This window comes from Pleurodeles waltl, chromosome 7 (assembly GCF_031143425.1).
Source record: "Pleurodeles waltl isolate 20211129_DDA chromosome 7, aPleWal1.hap1.20221129, whole genome shotgun sequence".
In the NCBI taxonomy this organism is placed as follows: domain Eukaryota; kingdom Metazoa; phylum Chordata; class Amphibia; order Caudata; family Salamandridae; genus Pleurodeles; species Pleurodeles waltl.
Window position 1 is genome coordinate 64,609,114 of NC_090446.1, and position 17,120 is coordinate 64,626,233.

At 46.3% G+C, this 17,120-nt stretch overlaps 1 protein-coding gene across 1 annotated transcript in view; it reads left to right on the plus strand.

Moving 5' to 3' along the window:
- LOC138303637 (alpha-2-macroglobulin-like) overlaps positions 1–17,120 on the plus strand; it is a 219,002-nt gene that overhangs the window by 180,870 nt on the left and 21,012 nt on the right. Inside the window, exons 30-32 of the mRNA XM_069242934.1 lie at positions 4,304–4,519; positions 5,307–5,431; positions 13,533–13,623. Coding sequence (XP_069099035.1) covers positions 4,304–4,519; positions 5,307–5,431; positions 13,533–13,623 — 432 coding nt within the window. The remainder of the gene's footprint in view (positions 1–4,303; positions 4,520–5,306; positions 5,432–13,532; positions 13,624–17,120) is intronic.

Sequence of the window (17,120 nt, forward strand, 5' to 3'; positions counted from 1 at the left end):
GTTGGGCCAAGCTTTCTGAGAGTTTGGATAAAGCTATGCCTTTCACACACCAGTTTACTAGTGAGATGTATGCACAGACCCCTCTTTTGTTTGAAGAATTTGCCACCCCAACACCACTAACTCTAGTTCCGTGAAGTTAGCTCAATGTTTTATTTTAGCTTATGCTGCTCCCACTACCATCTCTGAAGGATAGAGTCCTCTATATGTCATGCCATTGCATGCTTAGAGTACTATGTATGCCATCTGTCTTAGAATCTTGGTATAAGCGGGTGTCATTTGCTGTCAAGATGCCACTGAAGATGGTTGGTGGTCTGCATCTGTACTTCTGTAATAAATAATTAAATCTTACCTTGGAGTCTTCCTTCTGTGTGTTACATATCATAACACTGGCGCCAAGTGCCAGAAGAGGACAGGCACATGAACCAGCACCTGTTATAGTGGTAAAGTATATATTGCAAAAAAAGGTGATGACCTTTTAGGTTGGAGACATGAGAGAGATATGAGAATAACTCTGAATCCCAATTCATAAGAAAACGTTTTTCTGTTGCCTGCTAGTGATTTCTCAAGTGATATTTATTCTGAGTTCCCTAAAGAGTTTCATAATGAACTTGGTTTGCTCAAGAATTTCGAACACAAAATTGTGTTGAAAGATAATGCTATGCCTTGTGTATCCGAAGTGAGAAAAGTTCTGAATTAGATGATGGATACTTTAAAGAAGCAATTACCACAAGTTGTTGAGCTTGGGATTTATTGATGAGATAAACTCACTGGAATAGCTTGCTTCTTTGGTCTTGACACTGAAGGATGGTGGTAAAAACAAAAGGAATGTGTGTTGACATTTGTGGTCTTAATAAACACATTTGGATTGACAGGCCACACTTACCCAACATCTCAAAAGCTTTGGCACTGATGAAAGAAGCACAACTATTTAGTGTCTTGGATTTATCTTCTGTCTATCACCAGGTCCCATTGCATGCAGAATCTAGACATTTGAAATCCTTTATGATCCTTTGGGAGCTTCATGTTTGTTTGCATTCTATGTGGGTTGACATCTGCATCTGAATGATTTCTGAGGGTGATGAGGAAAGTTTTGGATGGTCTGTCTAGAGTTCTTTTCGTTTGTGATGACATCTTGGTTTATGATAAGAGCCAAATAGGGCACAATGAGACTTTGTGGAATGTAATTAGATGTTTCTATGGATTGGTTTTCAAAGGGGAAAAATATAAGTTTAGGTTGGCCTCCGAGACTTACCTTGATGCTACCATTTCGGGTGAAGGCCGAATTTGGACTTTGTCAAAAGCGTGTTAGTGCATGTCGGCCTGATACCGAACATCAAATATGTTCTTTCCTGGATTTAGCAGAATTTTGTTCAAAGTTCATTTCTGAGATTGCTACCCATCTCAGCCTTTGAGACTTCTCCTTATGAAATGTTCCACTTTTGTGTGGAATGACAAGTGTGACACGGCCTTTAGAACTATCAGGCAGAATATTGGAAATCTGCCTACATTAGGCTAATTTGATACCCACAAGTAAACTTTTCTTTCAAGAGATGTGAGTTTTATTGGGTTAAGTTCACTTCTTTTCCAAAACGTTAATGGAGAGCTGAAAGTGGTAGCATTTGCCTGACATTGATTAGGAGGAGCAGAAGAATGGTAGTCTGTTATTGAGCAAAAGAAATTGGCTATTTATTGGGCCATTGTTCATTTAAATGTTTTTCTTATGGGGTCTACCATTTACTGTCAGTTCAAATCATTTGGGCCTTTTACAAATTTTCACATATAGTAATGCAGAAAATTTATCTCTCAGAATCAAGGGGTGGAAGGAGGGTTTGTTTGAGTATTATTTTGGTGTTGAATACTTGCCCAGATCAAAAAACTGCATGGCTATCTGTCGCGATTGCCCTTCGACGATGACTGTGAAAATTCTTTGGCTAAATGGGTGGGTGAAAGTGCAATTGATGATAAAGAATGGTTTGCTGCTATTTCAATTGATGTAGCTTTGTCAACATTGAAAAATACATTGTGAAAGGTTGGCCTGATATTAAAAATGTTCCTGATACGTTGAAAGGATTTGGAATTTTAAAAGATGATCTATGAATGGAAGTAGAATTTGCCGAGGTGAACGGGTGATAGGTACCTCTCATTGATTGGTGAGAAAAACTATCAACCTGGCTCATGAAGGACATTTGGACAGGAGTCTAACTAAGGCAAGATTACGTGAGTGGAATTGGTGACCTCATATGGATTGCCAGGTGGAGTGTGTTGTGAAGGACTGTTAGCAAGGGGCATGTAATGAAAAATGCAAGACCACATAGACTGTTCCTCAATAAGCTGTTGACATTCCATCAGAACATTATCAGAACATTGGATCAAGTTAGTCTTAGACATTATTGGTCCATTGGAGCAGATGGCTATTTTCAAGTGTTATGTTCTGTTGTTGGTTGATTATATGTCCAAATGGATGGTTACAAAATGTGTAGCCTTTGTTAACACCAGAACGGTGTTGAGTCCTTTAAGGAGAAGTTCTCTTGTAAAGGTATTACGAAATATTTAATCTCCGAAAATGGTGTACAACAGTGGTTTCCAACCTGTGTTCAGGGACCCCAGGTGGTCCAGGAAGCCTCCTCATGGGTCCATGAGTGTTTAGAAAATTCACTATAACAGACTAATAAAACGTGTATATAAACAAGGTGGGTAAATGTACACCTGAAAATGTTATAAATGTCAAGGAATATTAAATTGAATGCTAACAATTACATTTTTTTCTTCAGAATGATTTGTGTCAGCAGTGCAGGTACATTAAACAAAATATACTACAGATAAGTGGCTTCTATTGAAAGTAGAAAAGCTACAACCTTCCTATTAATATATATATATATTTTAATGTTATTTGTTTGCAAATTAAATAAAATGTGTGATCTTTTATATATGTATTTGATGGAATGTTTTTTTCTGTATTTTCTGTATTGTACTGCAGTTCAAATCATCGACAATGTTTAGGCTTGAGTCCCCGGTTTACAAAAAAGATTCAATGGGAGTCCCTGGATTCCATTAATGATTCAGTGGGAGTCCCTGGGTTCCAGTAATGATAAAGTGGGGGTCCACAGAAGTCAAAATGTTGGGAACCACTGGTGTACAACTTGACTCCTGAAAAATATATAGATTTTTAAAGGACCTGTCCATTTTACTTCATAGATATGCCTTTTGTTTGCACGGGCCCATAGATTGTCAGAGAAAATTAACAGAATTGTGAAAATGGTCCGTTTCCATAAGAATTTCTCTGAAAGGTGTGTTGAGAGAAACATGGTGGGCGTACCGCAATGCACCTAATGGTGTTACCTCCGTCTCACCTTTTCTTTCATTGAGAGGTTGCAGGCCTCACCGTAAACTTAACCTAGCATGGTTGAGTTTGGGAGTGACTATGGTGAGGTACTTACTTCCAAAGAAGATAGGAGTTCCAGTTGGAGATCATACCAAGAAACATTAGTCCAGGTTTGATGTTAAAAACTCTGCAGGTCAAAATGAGACTCTCTAGGTCCATGAGTCCTTTCATCATTCTCAAAGTGAAGAAAAATGATGTGATGCTTGATTCAGGTGATGTGTTGCTTGGTCAAGTTTAGTGACAAAATGTCGGCTCATGAGAATGCTTCTAGCGTAGACATTCCTTCCTCAAATCTGGATGATGGTGGCATGAAAACATCTGGAATGACAAAGGAACAAACCTGTTTGGTGTGATTATGTGATGGATTGACTCACTGGTCATGTTAAGTCTGTATAGTAGTCTAATATTTTAACAGGTTTTTATATATGTTCTGAGTGTATCTCTTTTGACATTGCATTTATTGTAGCATTAGTGTTATGCAATTGTTTTTATGCATTCTATTAATTCTCTTAATTTTTTTATTTAGTTTAATAAGATGGAGATGTGTTATAGTTTATGCTACTCCCCCTACAGTCCTTTTAGCCTAGAATCCTGTATGTGTCATTGCATGCTTAGAGTACTGTGTGTATCATCTTTTCTAGAGTCCTAATAGAAACTGGTGTCAGTTGATGCCAGGATGCACTGAAGTTGATTGGTCATCTGTGTACTTGTTCAATAACTAATTAGATCATTCCTAGGATTCCCACTCCTGTGTAGTTATTACCTTAACATGTTTATGTGCCTGGTGTGGAAGTCTCTGCTCATCCAGGCGGGGTCAGCTGGAACGCTTATCCCTCTAATGCTGATAGTAAACCTGTTGGTTGTGTACGAAGCCTCCAGTAGCGCATGGTGTATGACTAACATGTCTTCAATGTTTCGTAGGATACGGCTCCTGCTTTGCAGGCAGTGATCGAGCTCCTGTCTAGAGTTTACAACCGGGACGGTACAAACACTGTGGACGTGCAGTCAGGCAGCACCAGCATTGCCAAGTTCAGCATGAATCCCAGCAACAGTTTGGTGCTCCAGCAAACAGACACTCTGCCCCTCCCAGGGTCCTATGTGCTAGAAGTGACGGGAAATGCTTGTGTGTTCTGCCAGGTGAGTGGAGGGTCTTTGTCCCTTCGCTTTGGGGTTGATGAGATGTGTGGCTGGTGGACAGGGAGCATTAGGCTAGTTCATCACTCCTTGACCCCCTCATGTTTAAAGTTAATATTTAAGACACTCTGGGCCTGGTTTAGATCTTGGCGGATGAGTTACTCCATCACAGCAGTGACTGATATCCCGTCTGCCGAGATATAAATCTAATTGTATCCTACAGGATTTAGTTTTCGTTGTGACGGTGTGACTCGTTTGCAGATTTCTAAATCACGTCCTCCGCCACCAATGAGTGGTAAGCTTCCTTCTATGAGATGTCACCACAGCCCCTGCTGCTCTGGGGTCACGTGAGACCCGTTCTACATGTCATCCGAGAAGGTCCCTCACTTCAGAAGCTCTTTTTTTTACAAATAAATCTTTATTTATCATTCTGTATTAGTACAACAATCAACAATGATGCCTCGGTCTAGAGTTGTGGATATGTGCATCTGTAAAGTGGCTGCCCATTATCACTGTGCCAGGGTGCATGCCAGTGTAATAGTCATCACATTTTATTTTTTGGGCAGCTGGGCTGTTACATCTATTAAACACATTTTTAACGTTTGGCTATATTTTATTTTAATTCCACTTGTGTGCGTTCATGAAAGGATGAAAAACGGACGTGACTTTTTTTTCTTTCAATTGCCGGGTTTTCCCAGTCTCAATTGAGAGCTGGGGTAACAGGTAGCATTTTCTTCTGCCGCTTTCAGAATGTTATCCATCTCCCATGCTTTCCCTTCTTTGCTTGTAGACGACTGTCAAGTACAATATAAAACCAGAGAACATGAAGCAGACATTCAACGTGGAAGTGAAGGCTTCTCCCGAGACCTGTGGAAACGGTGACCTGAAAAAGATTGACCTCAACATAACCATGAGGTACTGCACCTTCACCACTTGCTGTCCCAGGGCCTTTCCAAGGGTTGGTACAGCCTCACCCTCTGCCAGTCTGTCAAACCTTTCGTAGCCACATTCTTACGCCGAGTTGGTGGGAAGAGGTTTCCAGTGTTCCAAGCTGGAGAAGCGCTTCACCATTTTTAAAGGGTTTCTAGGTGCTTATTTGATGTGCTGTGACAATTTGGTCAAAGGTAAAGTGGATCACGTCAGTCATCTGGAAACATATATGTAACAGGAGGTAGTGCACCTATGTAGTGCAGATGAGGTGTTGTGCAAGAGTCCAGATTTAGATGTGGTGTGGAGAGTGACTTCCACCTGATTCGGACTGGGGATCCCTGCACAGAGCTGGAAGCCAACGAGTGGAAGCCGAGAGTTAAGACTGACCTCCACTTTCACTCATGCTGACCGACCGGCAGCAGTCAACATTGACATTTTTAATATTTCCCAGAAGGCGGGTGGCTCAGAGGGGCAATAGGGGGTCATCTGGGTTGGTCAATTTGATGGACTCCTCACTATAGAGTCTTAAAGTGCCTGATGAATAAGTTACTTACCTTCGGTAACGCTTTTTGTGGTGGATACAGTAACTACCTGTGGATTCCTCACCAAAAGAATGCTCCCCTCGCGCCAGCCTCGACCGAAATTTCTTCTAGCTCTGCACGTCGACGATGACGTCACAATCGCCCGACTCCACGCGATGCCGTATGACGTCATCCAGGCAATAAGAAGCCCTCGTCGACGTGCAGACGTCAGTTATCACAATTTTTTACGTGCCAAAGAGGCGAACAGGTTAAACCTAAAGAGCACATATTCCTCCAAAATGAATGAAAATAGAACATTTATTATAGAACACATTCTAAATAACAGTAATGAATGCACAATACCAGAGAGAAATAAATATGTACATATATAAACCAAGATCAAAAGGTCTTCTTTGAACTATCTTAATTCGTAAAGAAATTGTATATACAGTTATCATAACTATATACATGAATCAGTTATATACATATTTACAAGATCAATGATGCGCACCCAAGGATTTCTCGGTTTGACCAGTCAGGCAACGGGGAGGCGGGTGGGACCGTGAGGAATCCACAGGTAGTTACTGTATCCACCAGAAAAAGCGTTACCGAAGGTAAGTAATTTATTCTTCTGATGGATACACCTACCTGTGGATTCCTCACCAAAAGAATAGAGTCCCAATGCAGTACTACCTCCGGAGGTGGGTGCCCGAATGGTCAAACCAAGAAAACATGCAGCACCAAGCGAGCAAAATGGCCATCCCTCCTAAACTCAGAATCCAAACAGTAATGTTTGACAAAAGTATGGAAGGACGCCCAGGTCGCTGCCCTGCAGATGTCAGCCACAGGAACACCTCTAGCCAAAGCCGATGAAGCTGCTTTGGCCCTGGTGGAATGGGCACGAAGCCCCACAGGTGGATCTTTCTTTGCCAAAGAATAGCAAATCTTCGACATAGAATGACCCACCTGGCTAGCGTTCTCTTGTGGACCGCTCTACCTTTCCTCTTCCCCACGTATCCAACGAAGAGCTGATCATCCTGTCTGAACTCTTTCATCCTGGCGACGTAGAAGCTCAGCGCTCTTCGTGGATCCAGCCGGTGGAGCCTCTCTTCCTCCTTGGATGGGTGAGGTGGAGGGTAAAAGGAAGAGAGAGTAATCGACTGCCCGAGGTGAAAGGGTGTAACAACCTTCAGTAGGAAAGCCGCCTTGGTCCTTAACACCACTTTGTCCTTAAAGAAAGAAAGGTATGGAGGTTCTACAGTGAGAGCCTGAAGCTCGCTAACCCTTCTGGCAGATGTTATGGCCACCAGGAAAAGAGTTTTGAGTACTAGCAACCGTAAAGAGCAAGAGTGCATCGGTTCAAACGGGGACCCCATTAGAAACGTTAAGACTAAGTTAAGGTCCCACTGAGGCATAACGAATGGCGTTGGTGGAAACTTGTTAGTGAGCCCCTTTAGGAACTTTAAAACAATAGGCGATTTAAAGAAGGATGGCTGATCAGGAAGGCACAGAAAAGTGGATAGAGCAGACAGATAACCTTTGACTGTGGCAATCGCACAACCCTTCTGTGCCAGATAGAGTGCAAATGACAAAATGTCAGATAAACTAGCTTTTAAGGGATCTAAACTGTTCTCTCCACACCAGCGTGCAAATTTAGCCCAACAATTAGCATATCTTGATGGTGGAGTGTCGTCTGGCCGATAAAATAACATCCACCACATCTGGTGGGAGAGAAAAGGAACTCAGATTGCACCGTTCAATCTCCAGGCATGAAGATGCAGGCCCTGGAGGTGGGGGTGTAGAATCTGCCCATGCGACTGCGAGAGGAGGTCCACCCTGCAAGGGAGACGGAGCGGCGGGCACTGAGAGAGTTGGAGAAGGCCCGAATACCACACCCTTCTTGGCCAATCCGGAGCTATTAGGATGACTTGAGCTCGGTCTTGGCGGATCTTCCTCAGAACTCGAGGAATCAAGGGTATGGGGGGAAACGCGTAAAGCAACTGACCCTTCCAGGACATCTGAAACGCGCCCCCCCAAAAGCTCCTTGCACCGTATACTGGAGGCTGCAAAATAGCGGGCATTGCGCATTCTCTTGAGTTGCAAACAGATCTACTTGTGGATATCCCCACATCCGGAAGATATATAGAACCAGATCTGGATGAAGACGCCACTCGTGGTCAGCAGAGCTGCGTCGACTGAGAATGTCCGCACGCACGTTCAGGACTCCGGCCAAATGATGTGCCACCAAGCAGATCTTGTGCTCCTGAAGCCAGGACCAGAGACGAAGAGCTTCTCTGCAGAGAAGATACGACCCCACTCCTCCCTGTTTGTTTATATACCACATCGCGGTAGTGTTGTCCATTAGAACTTGGATGGACTGACCGCAAATGGAAGGGAGGAGGGTCTTGAGAGCCAGACGTACTGCCCGCAATTCTAACAGATTGATGTGTAATCTCTGTTCTACTGGAGACCAAAGGCCTTTGATCTCCAGGTCCCCAGATGAGCTCCCCACCCTAGAGTGGAAGCATCCGTTACCACTGAGGCCACTAGTGGGGGTAGCGAGAACGGCCTTCCTTGTGACAGGTTGTCGACCGCTGCCCACCATTAAAGATCCACCGCAGTGTCTCTGGAGATCTTTATCGACTCCTCGAGATCCCCTTTGTGTTGAAACCACTGCCTGCGGACGCACCACTGAAGAGCCCTCATGTGCTACCGTGCATGAGTGACCAACAGCATGCAAGAAGCGAACAGACCGAGCAGACGAAGAACCTTGAGGACTGGAACTACCGCTCCATTTTGAAACATTGGAATCAACGCCTGAATGTCCTGGACCTTCTGGGGTGGAGGAAAGGCCTGATTCAATGTCGTGTCCAATACTGCCCCTATGAACAGGAGGCATTGAGAGGGCTCCAGGTGAGATTTGGGTACATTGACTGAAAAACCCACGTCGTACAACAATTGAGTTGTCGACTGGAGATGGCGCCACACGAGCTCCGGAGTCTTGGCTTTGATCAACCAATCGTCCAGGTAGGGAAATACCGCTATCCCCCTTCTTCTGAGCTCTGCCGCTACCACCGCCATCACCTTTGTGAAAACTCGAGGTGCAGAAGTAAGACCAAACGGAAGGACCGCAAACTGATAATGTTGTGATCCCACCACAAAGCGGAGAAACTTCCTGTGCGATTTGAGGATCGGAATATGAAAATACGCGTCCTGCAAATCGACCGACACCATCCAGTCTCCTTCGTTCAACGCCAAAAGAACCTGTGACAGGGTCAGCATTTTGATCTTTTCCTGTTTGAGGAACCAATTCAAAACCCTCAAGTCCAAAATCGGTCTCAACCGACCATCCTTTTTGGGAATCAGGAAGTATCTTGAATAACAGCCCTGACCCCTCTCTTGCTCGGGAACCAACTCTATCGCACCTTTTGCCAATAGGGACAATACTTCCTGCTGTAATAGGAGAAGATGGTCTTCCGAACAGAAGGATGGGCAGGGAGGGAAGGAGGAGGGAATTCCCAAAAGGGAAGAGCGTACCCCTTCTTCACGATATCGATGACCCAGGAGTCCGATGTTATAACCTCCCACATCGGAAGAAAATGGGCAAGTCTCCCCCCTACCGGAGACAAGTGGACAGGGAGTGGAGGAGGACTAGGGCTGCTTTCCTTGCTTCACCCCTCCCGAGGAAGAGGAAGAGGCAGAGTGCTGCACAGTGGCTCCTCTCGTACGGACTCTGCCCCTGCCCCTGAAAGATCTGTATGGCAGGGTAGAAGCAGATTGTTGTGGTCCTTGCAATCTTCCACGAAAGGAAGAGCCACGTCCAAATCCTTTAAACCTCCAAAAACCTCTAAAGGAGGATCAAGCAGAAGACTGGAGTCATAAAGATCTTGCAGTAGCTCTGCTCTCCCTAAAACGTTCCAGGGCAGAGTCCGCCTTTGTGCTGAAGAGCCTCTCACCATCAAAGGGAAGATCGAGAAGAGTTGCCTGCACGTCAGACGAGAAGCCAGATGACCGTAGCCAAGACTGTCTCCTAGAAACTATGGTCGTGCCCATAGCTCTAGCCAACGAGTCTGAAGTATCCAATCCCGACTGGATCACCTTAGTCGCTGCCGCTTGAGCATCCGCCAGCAGCTGCAACATCTCCTGGGACAAATTAGGGTGGCCCTTCGATTCCTCCATAAGGGCATGGATGTAACGCCCCAGTATGCAGGTCGCATCGGATGACTTTAAGGCCATACTGCAAGATGAAAAGGTATTTTTTGCAGCATGGTCCATCTTCTTTGAGTCCCTGTCCGCAGGTGTTCCGGGAAACGAGCCAGGAGAGGATCTGGATGAACATGAGGCTTGCACCACTAGACTCTCCGGTGTTGGTTGTCTGGAGAGAAACACCGGATCACCAGGCGCTGCCCGATAGCGACGAGCCACCGCCCTGTTGACAGCAGTGGTGGACACAGGTTTCATCCAGATGTCCTTAATGGAGTCCAACAGCGCCTCATTAAAGGGCAAAAGAGGCTCAGCAGAAGCCGGGTGCAAAACCTCTGTTAACAAATTTCTTTTGACTTACGCAGTAGGGAGGGGAAGATCTAAAAAGTCTGCAGCCTTCCGAATAACAGCGTGGAATGAAGCTGCTTCCTCAGTGATCTCTCCAGGGGAAGCTATCCCACTCCGGGGAAGTGTCCAAGCCACTAGCTGTATCCAGACCCCGGAAGTCACCAGAGGGCTCCAAAACTTCACCTTCCTCCAGGTGCTGTCTTGCATACTCTTCCTCCTCCAATAGTCGCAGAGCCAGACGTCTTGATCTAAGCCTCGACTCCAGATCCGGCGTCGATAAGGCATCGGCCGACGCTGAAGATCTCCGTCGGCCCCGAACCTCGGATCCGTCCGAAGCTGGACCCTCCGGCTCCACAGGATGCTTAACTGTCGATCGGATCCGAGGCGAATCCAACGGCGCCGTAGCAGGTGTAGTCGGTCTGGGCGACGTCAAGGGCATCGGCGCCGCTTCAGGTGCAGCAGATAAAAATGGGGTAAAGGGCGTTGATTTATAAGATGCCGGAATGCCCAAATTAAAGGGCAAAGGACCAGACAGACCTGCATGACTTCCACCCGGCGCCATGGAAGTAAAAATGTTTAACATGGTGTTTAAGAACGCCGCAGGGTCCGTTCCCGGAGTCGGGAAAGCCGGGTATTGCTGCTGCACCGGCGCCGGCATAGATGCCAAAGAAGGTCCAGGTAACTCCTGGCCAGGAGAACCTTCTGGCCTATGGGGAGGCTCGACCGACCCGGGTGACATCGGGGTCGGAGGAGTGACGGTCGGGCTAACCTCCCACGTCGGAGTGTCAGCCTCCGTCCAGTGTTCTGTATTGAACAGTGGCAGATGGGGACATGCATGTAGGGCAAACAACTGGGTCCAGCACCATTACTTCACAGCACTAAAGGCTTCCATGCACACATTCTTTTTATTGAACCCCTGATGAACCCCTCAATGCCTGATGGGCCCATGCACTTCATTGCATCACTGTTGTTGAGGTGCCCAAATAACCCTCAAAGCCGACCCCCATATCTAATAAAGGATCACGCTGTGGATGCTTTTACTATTTAGGGAGACCAGTCTGCCCATAGCATATTAGCAGTCATGTATGTGATTGCATTCTTAAAAGGTGTAGCTGAACATAACTGCAGTGTCTGAATATTTGTTGTCATGTTTAGAGCTGTCAATTTTATAGTTTTATTGATAAAAAATACATTTGGCAATCTGGTGGACCCCGAAGGATGACATGTTTTTATACAGTGGGTGCAAAACATTGGAAAGTTTGAAGGCCACTGCCCTAGATGCCACAGAAATTCTAATTGCACATTCAGACTTAAAACTCCATCCTCTTTACTAAGAACGTTACATGCTCATTTGCCTTTGTTTATCAGTCAACGTTCGAGGCTGAGATGGCAAACTTTTTGTGGTGTACAATGTAGTCATTGTATAGAGGATTGCACAAACCATCACTTTGGCAACTTGTTCTCTAACCTGGTTTACATTTAATATGGTCCAACCCCTTCGTCAGTTTGAGGGCAAACACATGAAAATGCAGAATGGGGAAGAACTTTCAGAGGTTTTGTCCAATGTGTTGTCATGAAGACCCTAAGGCCTAACGCTATGTTGTCCAAATTACGACTCCATTTGTCTTAGACCTACTTGCAAAATTATGACCTTTTACTTCCTAGATTTTAAAAACATGGTGGTCTTTAATTTCCTGGGGTAAATAAATACTGTATTTATCGGCGTATAACACGCACTTTTTCTCCCTGAAAATAGGGGGCAAATGATGTGTGCGTGTTATACGCCGATAAAATTTAATGGGTTTTTTTTCTGAAATTTCCTCTTAAAAAGAGGTGCGTATTATACGCCGGTGCGTGTTATACGCCGATAAATACGGTACGTCACATTCCTTTGACCTGTAAGTGTGTCACGTCCTTCTGATCCTAATGTGTAAAGAAGTCATATCCCCCAGTAATGGCATGCAAAAGTAGTCATGTCCTCCTGTAGTAACATACGAAGGAAGTCATATCCTCATGGTAGAGAGTCAAATCAAGGGAGTCTGGGATAGGTGCCCTTTCCAAGGTCAAACAGCAGCTATAACCCAAACAGTATAGACTGTACTGACGTATTTTCACCTTATAAGTACATATATTTGATGCATATGATTATATAAATACCTTCCTTAGGAAACATGAGGGGTCGCTTTATCATAAAAACCCTTTGAAATCAGCATCAAATCGGGGAGACCTTCGCCCCCAGATGATCACACTAGATGCTGGCCGAGACTCTTGCGAGAGAGCCACCAACACGCTGCTCCAGCTCCAAACTGAGTACGGATAATGCACAGAGAGAGGAGCTGAGCCCAGCTCGTGGGTGTTTTTCTTTCCAGATATCCCACATCCAGTCTCCTGATGACCTGAGCACTCCGCTGTAAACAGGCATCCTCTGAGATTCTAGTTGTAAATTAATCTACTCCATGCTCTAATGGTTAGTGCACAGAAGTAGGTTGTTTTTTTGATTAATGAATGTCTCACTATGCTTAAAATGTTCATATTATTCTCGTTGTTGGTCACGTGCCGCAGTAATAATCCTATCTTCATATGCTAATGAACACATTTAGAATATTGAAGTCAGTTAGTAACCTAGAAAACACTGACGTCACATCAACCAGAGAGTTGAGTGGGGTTGTGTGGGACTACAGCCACCTGGAAGTTCACGTTCAAACATTGGTGCATTGAGCTAAGTCAAGCAATCCATGGGCAGGAAATTAAAACTTTCCAGAACTAAGCTTACAGACTCAGTTTATGCAACAGTGGAGGGTCATTGTCTCAAAAGGTTTTTGGGAAGATTGCTTGGGGATGGGAAGGGCATACAGTGGGTGACTGTCCCAAGTGCACTAAGGCTGATCCCTTCACTGTCTTGAACACAGCTTCGAAATCTAATGTGCTTAGGGAATATAAATAGTGGCATAACCCCACTGTCCCATATATCAACTGGTTGAGCTAATATGTCTTCTTGTTCCTTATTTAATCAGCTACGCAGGTCAGAACAACGCCTCCAACATGGCCTTGCTGGATGTGCAGCTTTTGTCTGGTTTCCAAGTAGTGGAGTCCAATCTAATAGAGGTAAGGCCACAAGGAAAACTACAGATAAGCGAGACCATTTAGGAATGGTGACATGGAGTGATCATTTGTTATATGAACGTACTCTGCTTTAAGAATATGCCCAAAACCCCTGACATTGTAACTCTGAAAGGAGGACAGCCCTGTCTCCGTCTTGTGCTTTCCTTTCTCAAACACACTGATATCTTTTGGAGCCCTGACTGTCGTGTGCTATCGTCTTATCAGATACGGTGCCCTGACTGTCTTGTACTCTACTGCATCAAGTGCAGGATTATATCCTTGAACCATGACTCATAGTACCCCTGAAGGAGAGCCTTGTCTTTGCACACACTTCCTTCTCTCACATACAGGAATGCTCCAAGTGCCCTGACAGTGGCCTCTGCTCTCCTCTGTCAGGCACATGAATATTGCCCAGAGCCATGGTTCTGTCGTTTTCTCTCCTCTATCAGTATAAGTATAGCTTCCAGAGCCCTGGCAGTGTCCCCTGCTTTCCTGAAATATACTACTATCTCCCAGAGCTCTTACTTCAGAACCTCTTTCGGAGAGCCAGGGGGCACTTGACCCAACCATGTGGGCAGAGGCTTTTTACTCCTGATGTCCCTATACTATGGATGCTGAGTAACTGGGCCAAGTAACCCTTCTGCCTTTGACTCTCATGGAGGTGTGGAGCGAGCAATCCAAGACTCTTTCAGGAAACGGTGGGGGAAGGGGGATTGGATACAGGATAGTAAACACAGGCTCACAACTCAACATGCAGGGAACAATAGCAATAAATCATTGTCCAGCCAAATGCTCACTTTTATGAACAGAGATGTATTCTATTTTTTACTGTAAATCGATGGCAAAGAAATTTATGCCATCCACAAAGCATTACATAGTCCCCCTCAAGGTCTGGGCTCTAGAGTTGGTGATCCCATGCCCCACTCCCTCCTCAAATTATCAATAAAGGTTAATCCCCATTCACTTTTAGTAAAATCCAGGGTATTCCACATTAATAGTCAGAGTCTTAAGAATCCACTATGACTCTAAGTTTAAGACAATAGTGTTCCAGCACTCACGCTAAATCAGCCACGTAGTTCCCTGGGGCTGACAAACCCGATGCCAGTCTTGCCCCCACCAGCAGTGTGAGACGTTCCGAGTTTCTGAGTGCACCCCGTCCACTGGAGCTCACAGGTTTTGCAGTCAAGTTCAGGTAAGCCGGCCGTACTCAGCCCAGGCAGTTGCACTCAGCGGATGAATCGTCTTTCACTTGTGGTCATACTCTGGAAGTGAATGGAGGCGTTCTGAGGCTCCTGTTACGGGGTGATCGCTCATTCAGCTCCCGATGGGGGTATTTATGTCAGCCTTCTCTTGGGTGCCTCACACTGGTGAACATGCACAAGTGCTCCCACGGCATCATCACTTCTCCGGTGTGGTGGTGGGGGAACACGTCAGGGTGCTTGGTGCACCCAGTGACCCTCTCTGACATACAGGGTCTTTGCAACTCACTGTCCATGGGCTTTGGCCCAGTCAGCATAGTGAAGTTCTCCAGAGTGGCCACTCCTGGCATACAGGGTCACCACTTTGCTACTGCATAAGGTTATGGGCCTGATTGTATACCAGTCTTCTGCATGGTCGCCTCTCCTGGCATACGGGGTCACCGGCACACTACCGCACAAGGCTTTTGGCCCTTAGGCGGTCATTCCAACCGCGGCGGGCGGGATGCGGTTACCGCCGAATGACCGCACCGCGGTCAAAAGACCGCAGCGGCCATTCTGGCTTTCCCGCTGGGCCGGCGGGCGACCGCCAGAAGGCCGCCCGCCGGCCCAGCGGGAAAGCCCCTTCAACAATGAAGCCGGCTCGGAATGGAGCCGGCGGAGTTGAAGGGGTGCGACGGGTGCAGTTGCACCCGTCGCGATTTTCAGTGTCTGCTTTGCAGATAGTGAAAATCTTTATGGGGCCCTGTGAGGGGGCCCCTGCACTGCCCATGCCAGTGGCATGGGCAGTGCAGGGGCCCCCTGTGAGGGGGCCCCGCAACACCCGTTCCCGCCATCCTGTTCCTGGCGGTTTTTACCGCCAGGACCAGGATGGCGGGAAGGGGGTCGGAATCCCCATTGCGGTGCTGCAAGCAGCGCCGCCATGGAGGATTCCTTGGGCCAGGGGTAAACCGGCGGGAAACCGCCGGTTGCCCTTTTCTGACCGCGGCTTTACCACCGCGGTCAGAATGGCCCAGGAAGCACCGCCAGCCTGTTGGCGGTGCTTCCGCGGTCCCCGGCGGAATGACCCCCTTAGTGTTTAGCAGTCCTTTTCACAGTGGTCCCTCACGTCATACCGATTTGCCATCTTGCTACTACACACGGGCTCTGGCTGGCCCGATGGGCGTAGCAGAACACGCGGCTACTTTCACAGTGGCCCTTTCGTATACTGGGATCACCATCTCTGCCCTGCACACAGGTTGTGACTAGAACAGTGCAGCAGCCATTTCCTCATAATTGGCACAGGGAGTCCACTTGACAGGGATCTCCACTGGACCTTGCTCCCTCCAAAACTCTCCTCTTACTCACAGGGAACACTAGTTTTGTGTAGAAGCAGGCACTGGTACAACAGGCTCCAGGGCACTCAGCAGGGAAACTAGCAGTCCTGGGCCTCCAGTTCTGATCACAGTCTTCCAGAACTTCCTCTCCTCACACAGCCAGTCCGGCTGCTTGGCAGTTGACCATTTCTGGGGTCTCAAACTTCCCTTCTTTTAGTCTATTTCCAGGCACCAAATGTGATTTAGGGTCTGAGTCTTTGAAGTTTTATCTTGTGAAGCATTTTACCCTCTTCCTCTTTAAACTCAGTCTGTCATAGCAGGGTATCTCCAAAGTTGACAGTCCCACAACACAGGCCATGAGAGTGACTAGAACTCACACCTGGATATCAGCCACTGCGATATGTCAATCAAAAGATTAGCCCAGGACTCACAGGCCTATTTTCTATGTTTTTCTTATCAGCCCCAACTCTTTCCTGAGGTGTGCCCAGGCCCCTTCTTTGTGACCTGTCAGTGAATTAAAGAGCTTTGAAGTGTGTAGGGAAGGCCTGGTCCTCACCTCCCCTTTGTGTGTCCCACACGGCTTACAGGAATGCAACATTACATTAATCTGTCTAGAAAGAGCTCACTACTTCTTCTCCATGTTTCACCATGCAGGCCTCCGTCTCCCAAAATGGAACCTAGGGCCCTCCAGGTATTGTACCATTCACAGGCACACATAGACTCAGTGCATGTATACAGCTTGCACACTGCACAGTACTGTATCCTCCATGTACTGAATCACCCAGAGACACACAAACATCCAACACTTGCATTTAACATGCATGCTCTGCAGCTTCCATGTATTGTCCCACTCACAAGTACACATACAACCAGCAGATGCATTTATCCTTCACACATTATAGCAGGGGAGCCTATAGGCATCACTCCGGTGACACAGTTTAAAAAGGATCTGATCCCTCCTACAGATCACCTCACCATTGCTGCCACC